Source organism: Pseudochaenichthys georgianus, chromosome 16, assembly GCF_902827115.2.
Source record: "Pseudochaenichthys georgianus chromosome 16, fPseGeo1.2, whole genome shotgun sequence".
Taxonomy (NCBI): domain Eukaryota; kingdom Metazoa; phylum Chordata; class Actinopteri; order Perciformes; family Channichthyidae; genus Pseudochaenichthys; species Pseudochaenichthys georgianus.
In genome coordinates this window covers 28,766,536-28,776,948 of record NC_047518.2, presented here as the reverse complement: position 1 = coordinate 28,776,948, position 10,413 = coordinate 28,766,536, and the positions used below count along the sequence as shown (strand labels likewise).

Genomic DNA, 10,413 nt, shown 5'->3' with positions numbered 1-10,413 from the left:
GGGCTCTGGCTGAGCACAGAGGCGTGAAGGTGGATGTGAGCTGTTGTTCGAGATATGCCGGCTCACTGACTCTGGAACAGCATCTCCCTCTTTAGAGGATAACCCGTTTCACTGCATCTCTCGCTCTCCCCTGTCTCTCCTGCTCTCTCTCTCCCTCCTTTCCCTTCTTCGTCACTGACCGTATCACACTCTCTCCACTTGTTTTCGGTAGCATTTCTTCCTCTTTAGACCACGCTTTTAATCTTACTCTCTCTCTATTCTATCCTCCCTCATTTCTCTCTCCTGCACTATTTCTCTGTTTATACAGAGGAATGCAGTATGTGGCACGCTGTGGTTCTTTGGCTGTTGATGCTCGCGACTCTGCTCCAGGGTGAGTGACTTTCACTGCTGCTTTGAGTGCTGCTGTGCTCGAACAAGTGTCTGTTTTCTGCATGTGCTATCTATACGGTATGTGCTCTCTTGCATGTGTGTGTGTCTCTGCATTTAGAGATGGATAAATGGCTGGTTAAATAATCAGATGCATTATATGATTGATAGATAGAGATAGATAGATAGATAGATAGATAGATACATACATACATACATACATACATACATACATACATACATACATACATACATACATACATACATACATACATACATACATACATACATACATACATTGATTGATTGATTGATTGATTGATATTGTATGTCTTTACTGTAAAAAAGACTTATGTCACTAGAGTTATTCCTCACTATTTTTGCATTATTGTATATCCTATTTTGTATGTCCTAAACTTACTGTATTTTGCATTGTCATAGGAATCTGGAACTAAAAAAACACTTGCCAACAACTATGCTGTAGCTGGTATTAATTACAAAATGTTCTTTTAAATCTTTTGAATTGACTTTTTGAGATAGATAGCTTTATCTTTAAGGACATTTCTGTGCATCCATTGCAATACAAAGTAGGAAAGACTTCAGTCATAAAGATTTATAAATATCAATAAGGTGCAAATCCAAAAGGAATATAATAAATGCAATAACAAAATGGTTAGCGACATGTCTTATGTATGCGTTGTCAGTGAGAATGGTTAACTAATCAGATACAATCTAGGAAAGATAGATAGATGGATAGATAGATGTGCTCAGAAAATAAGAAGGGTTATGAAGCTATGAATGTATGGATGATCATTATGGACACTAAATGGACTATTAATCTGAATTATAGGTACACCAGCGTGGAGTCATATTGATATTTATTAAGATATAGTTAAAGAATATAGATTTGACACCAAACAGTGCATTAATATTAGACCGTTTAGCACTCCCATGTATGGATGTCGTGGTATACAGAAAATATCTGTGATATTTAAAACAATAATATTGCTTTGATGTAAGTAATACACATTAGGATAATATCATGTTGGCATATGTGAGCACTGGTTTTTGTTTATCAGTTCATGGTTTTCTTTTCACTCTTTATTAGTGTTATTGTTATCTTTGTATTTATAGTTGATATTTAGAGACCCCCCTCCACCTCCTTTTAGTTTGAGTGTATTCACTTGTCATAAAAGTCACAATATTCACAATAACCAAAGAAGATGAAGGTGCATTTAATCAAGTTTTCCCCAAAGATCTTTCTGTAAATATCACAATCATATCATTATTGTGAGTAATTTTGGCCATATTCTATCTATAAATCTATTATTGTGACAGCCCTACTCCTACGCAGTTTATAAAGTGGTATCAACGGTTTGCCTGCAGGCATTGTGCAGCTCTTCAAATCAAACTTTTATTTTTTTTTCTTATTCAATATGCTTTTTATACCAATGATAACCTCCTCCACATCAAAGCGATTGTCTTCTGCAGAATGAATCAAAAGTTAATCGAAGCCTTGGGTGGAGTTTAAGGGCGAAGAGAGAGATAGTTCCCCACTCTCATCGTTGTGAGTGCTGTGTGTGTCTGTGTGTCTGTGTGGGGTGTTTTAGTGTTTAATGGCCTCACTATTTCCTGCATGAAATTAAAGTGACATTTTTACAGCGCTGAGAAAGACTCGGCCTGTCTGCTGGTGATCAATCACAGCCAACATTGATTAGGAGGAACAGGATTTGTTCCTCTCCGGGCTCCTGCCTTCTGTCCTCTTTTTCTTTCTCACATGTTCATTCTGTGCTCTCTTCTCTTGGCCTGTGTACTCACTCTACTATATCACTCTGCTCTATCTCCATTTTAAAACATTTTACTTTACCCCTAAAAGCCTTCTCTGTTCACCCACATTTGAGCACGCCTACTCTCCTTCTGTTGGCTTGCTTTTCTTTCATTCACCTAGCCCTCAATTTCTACACCAATTTCCCCCAAACTATCCATCAATCAATGTTATTACACTGTTTTTCTGCTCTCTTCATGCCATCTTCTTTGGCTATCCAACACAGCTTTATAACTGTCATTTTTTCTCTTGCTTCTCTTTTGTGACTCAACTCTTTTCCATCCCATCCTCTCCCCTCCATTGCACCCCCCCCCCCCGTCTGCAGTGTCAGTTCAGGGTCCCCACCAGCGGTTTCTGCTCAGGGAGCTGCTGCGGGACTACAACCCCATGGAGAGACCGGTGGCCAACGACTCCCAGAGCCTCACCGTTCAGTTCTCCTTCACTCTGATGCAGGTCATGGATGTGGTACGCATTTCCCAAAATGCATCATCATACACCCACACTGAAGCAACTGAAACGTTTACTTTAATTAAATGTAGTATTTCAACAGATTTCATAACATATTAGGTGAGTTGAAAGCGATAATAATACGTTTAAATAAAAAAAATGAGGTTCAAGTTATTATTGCGTTTAACTAACCTGACATAATACATTTCATTAAAGTTAACATTTCAGTGTATACAATACCTTATGAATGAAAACAGTCTGATTTATGTCTGCTTATAATACGTTTGATTCATGTCACTGTAAAACATATTATTTCAATTTTTTAAATAAAACTACATTCAAAACACTTTAGATTATAGAACAATAACTGCTAACCCCTGCATTAACCCTGATGACCCTCGAAGACCCATGCTTTAAGTTATATCACCTATTCTTTTGTATGTTTTGTGTTATGCAAGGATGAAAAGAACCAGATCCTCACCACAAACGCCTGGCTGCAGATGGTGAGTAATGAATATAACTAATGATGGGATATTGATTTGTGTCCTGAAAATGCCCCCCATCACTTGCAGGATCAGCTACACAGCACCTTCCCATGCGTTTCAGTGTCATGATAAAGAAATCTTCATCAGGGCGATATTTGAAGTCATTTGGACTAAAGTGCACATTCCTTCATCCTTCTGCCCGACAACTTCATATTATTTTGTATTTTGTCATCGTCAACTAGGCTTTGTCAAGTTAATGTTGTTAAATTCATCCAGCCCGAAATCCATCTAGCCATGCATCAAATATAACAGCTCATCCTTCACAGGGTGGCAGGGGGCTGGAGCTGATTGCAGCTAACATTGGGCAAGAGGCGGGTTACACCTCACAGAGCTGACACACAGAGAAAGGCTTTCATTCACACTCATATCGGCCATTTAGAGTAAGAAAACCAACCTTATATTATGTATATTTCTGTGGGTTGAGGCATAGTACTTGGAGAAAACGTGACACAAAAAGGCCCAAACAAGACATTTAACCCAGAACCCCTTTTGCTGAGAGGTGACAGGAACAACCATCCAAAACACATTTCATAATTTCTCGGAGAGGGCTTGACAAACTGTACGACAGGCGACATCCTGAAACCCTAAATTGGAATAAGATAAAAGCAACAGAGGAAGATCCCTCCTCCAGGACGAACAGGCTAAAGATGTTGTGTATAGAGTAGACTTAAATAGAAAAATGATATTATGTCTATCTATGCATGTCGTCATGTTTTATGTCTGAAACCAGTCTTATGCTTGGGTTTTTCCAGCAATGGTACGACCACTACCTCCAGTGGAACCAGTCAGAGTATCCTGGAGTTAAGAACCTCCGTTTCTCTTCGGACCAGGTCTGGACACCTGACATATTGCTCTACAACAGGTATGTGTGGTATTTTAAAATGTACACACAAACAGTGCCACTGCTGAGCTCTGAACTATCTCACCCCTGTGCTCCTATCCTTCAGTGCTCATGATAAGTTTGATGCCACCTTTAAAACCAATGTTCTGGTTAACTCCAGTGGCTTCTGTGAGTATCTGCCTCCAGGTACGTGTTCAATCGATCCAAGTTTGTCTTCAAATCCAAAACGACATTATATTCAGTCATTCTGCACATATACAGTGTTCCTCATGCTGCAGCAAATCAATCCTTAAATTGTTTACTGCAACCTAGTATATTAGTTTACTTCCAGATGGCTGCATGAAACACATTTTTTTTAAATCAAGTTTCTTTTGCCCAACACTTACATTCCTCTTGACTATTTCCCCTGCTGTTTTCAAGGAATATTTGTCAGCACCTGTAGCGTGGATGTGCGATGGTTTCCGTTTGACATCCAGCGCTGTGAACTGAAGTTTGGCTCCTGGACGTTCGATGGCTGGCTGCTGGACCTCCAGATGAAGGAGGCTGATGTTTCAGGATACATGACCAACGGAGAGTGGGATCTACTGGGTAAGAGGCTGTGGACACCCTGTATGACAAAGAGTGTTGCTTAGGAACAGTGCTTAAATTACCATGGAGTCCAGTATTTTTTATGGAAATACAGTAAAACAATTGACTGATTTATAAAATACATATCCTGCCACCCTGCACATCCATGTTTTTCCCAACATCAAATCTCTCCCTTCTCTATTTCAGTTTTGTGTAATAAAATATTTGTATGATGCTGGTCCTATCTCAGACTTGTATTATTATTATGCTTCTCATTTCATATCCTCGCTGGTGTTTTCTGCATTATAATGTCGTCTCTGCTGCACTTTTTCCTTTTTGTCCCCGCAGAGGTCCCTGGAGATCGTCACGAACTATTCTATGACTGCTGTGCAGAGCCCTACCCTGATGTTACCTTTGTGGTGACCTTGCGAAGAAGGACCTTGTTTTACGCTCTCAACCTCCTCATGCCCTGTGTGCTCCTCTCCTCCATGACCCTGGTCTGCTTTCTGTTACCGGCCAACTCGGGGGAGAAGATCAGCCTGGGTGAGGAATATTAAGAGGAGGGTAGTGAAGAACAGGGGTGTGGTATTGTTCTATAATAAGGAAGATTGATTAAATGTAAAATAGGGAAAACAAGTCCGCTGTGAGATGAGTAAGGATATATTTCTTTCTGCATATTCTTTACACATTCCCTACTTATTTTCCTCTTCTAGTGTTTCTCTTTCTAATCGGTCTCTGACAACAGTACTTTGAAACCTTCCATGTGAAATGCACAGCTTTTGTAATGTGTCAGGAGGGCTGAGATGGAGTGAACGAGAGACAAAGACAGAAAAGGGCATAAGAAAGATGAGAACAATTCAAATCAAATGAGTTTTTCTAGGGATGTCAGAAAGACAGATGATTTGGGCAGAAACAAAGTCAATTGCACGATACAAAATATTCTGTTCCACTACTTGCATTCTCTTCTTTTAACGATTCTCTCTACTTTCTCCTGCGCAACCAACCAATCCCTGTTGTCCTGTTTCTGCTTCCAGGCATCACGGTTCTGCTTTCTCTGACGGTTTTCATGCTGATGGTTGCAGAGATTATGCCTGCCACTTCAGATTCTGTCCCGCTGATAGGTCAGTTTGGCTCTGTGTACACATTGCCCATGTGTTTGTGGGTTTTTCTGTTTTTTTGGGGGGGGATTGACACTGTTCCTACAGATCCTAATGAGTGAAATGTTCTCCACTGCTGACTGTCTCAGGACAGTACTTTGCCAGCACTATGGTGATTGTCGGGATGTCAGTAGTGGCCACAGTCATGGTCCTGCAGTTCCATCATCACAGCCCCAACGATGGAAACATACCACGCTGGGTGAGTGGTACTTTTTAAGCAATACGAAAAAGAAAATTCAAAACACTTTACAACTAAACCTGAAAAACACAATAGTACAATCAAATACAAAAATAAAACAAGAAAAAACACAATTGTAAAAACCATGGATACATACAGTAGGATAAAATAAAAGGGACCAATTCATTAAAAGCAAGAATTAAGAGGGGATTAAAAGAGAGCTCATATTCAGCTAAGCCGATATTCTTAGACAGATACTTTCGGAGTCTTGTGGCCTTGACAGAAAAAGCTTGATCCCCAGCTTTATCTTTGAGTTATACAGCTAGCTGTCTGGAAATGCAATGCTTTGAAAGTTAACTGTTTTGATTTTATATTGAAACGCATCGCCAACCATAGAGAAAAACAGATGTGGTACGATCCCATCACTTGTTAATGCCTCGGGGATATTGCTTGTCTTAGGATATTTAGGGCTTGTTAAAGTTCAGAAAAGTGAAGATCGAACAAAATAAAGGCTTTTTTAAAACTAGGTAGGTGAAATCCAAGGAATGGTTTAGGACATGACAAGCTTAGTGGAATGTGGATGAAATTTAGATGTGGTTATTAAACCTGCTCAGAAAACTATTGAAGGCCATGTGTGTTAATGTGCATCTGTCTTCTTTAATATTTGTGTCCTCGTGTGTCAGGTGCACTTAGTTCTGCTGCAGTGGGTTCCTTGGTTCCTGCGGATGAAGCGTCCTGGAGAGGGAGCGGAGCCACCTCTTTCCAACTTCCAGGCCGACTGTCAGAGCAAGAACCTGTCCTCTCCTACTACCACCACTACCACCACCACCAACCCCACACCAGTGCCCTCTATCATACCCCAGAGCCTCAACTCCCTTCAGGCCAGCCTGGCTCAGCTCAACCACCCGATGTCCCACCCAATGTCCCACCCAGGATCCCACCGGCCCGGCTCTCATTCTGGTATCCTCCCTAATATCAGAGATCCTGGCCCCAACCCACATCCACAGCCCAACGGCCATCTCCTGTATATGGGTTTCCAGACCTTCCAGACCACGGCAGAGCTGGAGCAAGTGCAGGGAGGCAGAACCATGAGTCACGGCAGGGTGAACAGTGGAGTAGGTGGAGGCGAAGGAGAGGGAGCAGCAGCCGGAGCACATACTGGAGATACACCAATCCATCACCACCTCCAATCTTCCAAGTTTAGGAGCCCCCCACTGGAAACTCGTCTGTCCATAGACCCCGACCCGTCAACCACAGCCTCTGGACCCTGCGGCCTGGAGACTGGGTCTGCAGCAGGGAGATCAGCCGCTATGCAGAACCACAGCGGGATGTTTCGATCTGTTGCAGTGGACCACCAGCTGCAGGAGCTGCTGGTGGAGGTGCAGTTTTTAGTGGATCGCGTTAAAGAGCAGGACCGGCTGGTCAGCTTGGCAGAGCAGTGGCAGTTTGCTGCAGCTGTCATTGACCGCCTGTGCCTGATGGGATTCAGTATTTTCAACATTATTTGTACCATCGCTATCCTCATGGCCGCACCCAACTTTGGGGAAGCTCTGTCGAAAGACTTCATCTGACGCACAGAGGGATTTGAGAGAGTGGAAGATGTAAAGGTATGATACAGATGAGGGTTTGTTGGATTCACAAGTGCTGTTAATGACACTGGGACATACAACAGTACATATTTCCTATAAAGCTGGAGTGGGCTGTGGTACTTGTGGATTGGAATATGATAATGCTCATTCAGTGTTTACTGTTCACATATTTTCTTTTGCAAGGGTTTCTATGTAAGTGTTATTTATGTGTTTGTTTCTCCCAAAAGGTAACCAAAGTTGTTATTTAGAGGTGAAAAATAATCCATCTTGTGTTTGGGATCTGCTACTAAATATAATGGGTTCTACCTTGACTCATTCCACACCCTTTCACCAAATGTCATGAATTTTGGACCAACATCTTTTCTCTACTCGAGCTGACAAAGCATATCGTTCTTGGCAGAAGTCAAAAGTAAAAGAAGCGTCTCATATATTGATCATTTTGGTGAAGTTTCAACAAACGCATTTTTCACTGAAACCTTGATGATGAAGGTTTGTGTTTCTTTTGTTTTTATCCCAGTCAACAAATTAAGAGTTTGTTGGAATAGTATTGTAATTGAGGATCCGTTAGGAAGATCATCCTAGAATGTGTGTGAAAACTGGGAAGCATGACTTGATCAATACTGAATTTGTTATAAAGTCTTTGTACTGCCATCTTTGAATGCTTCATACAAATGCAGAGAAACTTGACACTGATGTGTTGCATGTAAACCTGCTTTTCCATACAATACAGACCTGAATATCTGTATGCTATTGTGTGATACTAAAACTATTATTTATACTAAAGTACACACATTTCTGTTTGCACTGATGAGCTCCTTTACGAGATGTAATTGTTTTTTAATTCTCATAATATCCTTATTTAAATTTGAATTCTTCTATTACATTAAAAGGTTTTCACAATGTTTAATTTTCAAGAGTATATCCAAAGTCTTGTTATAAGTATTTCTCCACATGAATATTATTTATCACAATAACACATATCCACATATTTGGATGAAGACACTGGTGATTCATTTCTGCAGCACCTTTACCAATCACAGTATCTGATGAACCGCAGAAAACAAAAAACCCTGCATACTGCCTTAGGGATTATTTTCTACCTTTTTTATTTGTATCTAGTCGTCATTTAACCACGATAGGTTCGATTTAGATTAAAAGCTTTCAAAGGCGTCCTGGCCAAGATAAGCAGCAGCAAAAGAATAAAAAAAAGTTATTGTGTAGAGATACAAAACAGTAGAATAACAGTTTAGAAAAAAAAGAAATCCATCAAAAGATCTTACAAAAATGTATTTATCATTCATTGGAATGACACGACATCTCAGCTGAATAGGGATGGTTAAAAGTACTCCATGTCTTTCTTGTTTCTGAATATGTAATACACTTTGACATACACAGCTAGAAAAACATTTCAATGCTTCTTTTTGATTCAAATCATTGGACAATATTTCCCCTTTTTACGAATTTAGATAAAGTTCAGATTGAAAGACGTGAAAGAAAGAAGATCAACCTTCCAATAACCCTTTTCAAAATACTTTTAAAAATATTTGAGACACACACAACACACAGAAAAACAATCTCAATGACAGTGGCTGCGCATCAAGTGTTGGTCACTTTGAATAGCAATAGGTCTGAGACTGAGCTGTAGACATTGTACAATAAACAGCCTCATGTTTTGTACTCTCTAGACATGTATCACATGTTTTTCTCTGGCTCCGTTTACTTTGATCAAGGTGTAAACCAGAAACAGAGAGTATTGAAGGAAAGGGGGTATGAGAGGAAAAAGAGCCAGATGGAGAAAAGTAAAAATGGAGATAATGTAGCGCAACAATAAAAAGGGGCAAAAGGAAGCAAGAGACAGAATGAGCGATGCAGGGGAGGGCACAGACACAGAATGAAAGAGTACTAGAGAAGGAGATAAAAACAAGGCGGGTGGTTGGGAGAAACAGTGGAGGGAAGGGAAAAATGTGCTGAGAAAGGAAATAGGAGCCGATAAAGTTTCTAACTGATTGCTCATTAATGAGAGAGGGGCAGGAGGAGGGGGAGTGGAGAGGAAGGAGAGAGGAGTGAATCCCCCCTCCTCTTCCTCTTGGATGCTGCTGCTGCCTTCAAAACCGTACTCAGAGCAGCGTTTATGGGTGACTGGACACATATTCTCAATTGGCAAATATTGCTTGTTAGGGTTCTTGGCAAATATTCTAATGCAAAATGATGAATAATGCAAACACATGATGATTGAATTTAGCTAAATGCTCTTTTGGCATGGCAGTGCAGAAAACCTTTACCCTATTAATAAGGCTTTAAACTTTTTTATTGTAAGTTCAGTATATGTGCAGGCATGGCAGTTTACCATTCATTTCAATGGCCTATTGAGCTCATCCTGTCTGTGATGGGTCTGCCGGGGCGGCCTAACATAGCTGAGAGATGCAAAAAAGCACAAGTAATAAATCTGAGATACTCTTCTACTGCAGGGACTCAGTCATCCAGCGGCCCGATGTGCACAGATCCTGCAGAGCTGTTTGTTCAGAGGAGAATCACACAGAAACAGTGGAGCACGATGCAGAGAGCAGGAGGGTGGGATGCAGACATGTTAGGTATCAAGGGGCCACTGCAGTGTGTGGCACACATCTGCAGAGTCCTGCTAAGCGACTCATACATCAAGTAAGGACCCTGATGCAGTACACTATCTCTCTCACACACACACACACACACACACACACACACACACACACACACACACACACACACACACACACACACACACACACACACACACACACACACACACACACACACACACACACACACACACACACACACACACACACACACACACACACACAGCTGATAAAAACCGGGGCGAGGGAATATAAAAGAAAGCAGTAATATAGTTGACGTGCT

At 40.9% G+C, this 10,413-nt stretch overlaps 1 protein-coding gene across 1 annotated transcript; it reads left to right on the top strand.

Moving 5' to 3' along the window:
- Window positions 1-111: 111 nt before the first annotated feature.
- Window positions 112-8,328, top strand: LOC117460358 (neuronal acetylcholine receptor subunit alpha-7-like). Its single transcript, XM_034101731.2, has 10 exons — window positions 112-370; window positions 2,517-2,656; window positions 3,097-3,141; window positions 3,936-4,045; window positions 4,131-4,210; window positions 4,445-4,612; window positions 4,940-5,134; window positions 5,626-5,712; window positions 5,838-5,947; window positions 6,610-8,328. Exons 1-10 carry the CDS (start codon window positions 319-321, stop codon window positions 7,495-7,497), a joined length of 1,875 nt encoding a protein of 624 aa, XP_033957622.1. The 5' UTR covers window positions 112-318; the 3' UTR covers window positions 7,498-8,328.
- Window positions 8,329-10,413: the final 2,085 nt, after the last annotated feature.

Excerpts from the sequence above, each read along its gene's own strand:
- LOC117460358 (XM_034101731.2), top strand. The coding sequence starts at position 319 with ATGTGGCACGCTGTGGTTCTTTGGCTGTTGATGCTCGCGACTCTGCTC. Across the intron at positions 3,142-3,935 it reads CAAACGCCTGGCTGCAGATG|CAATGGTACGACCACTACCT; the intron begins GTGAGTAATGAA and ends GGGTTTTTCCAG. Across the intron at positions 4,613-4,939 it reads CGGAGAGTGGGATCTACTGG|AGGTCCCTGGAGATCGTCAC; the intron begins GTAAGAGGCTGT and ends TTGTCCCCGCAG.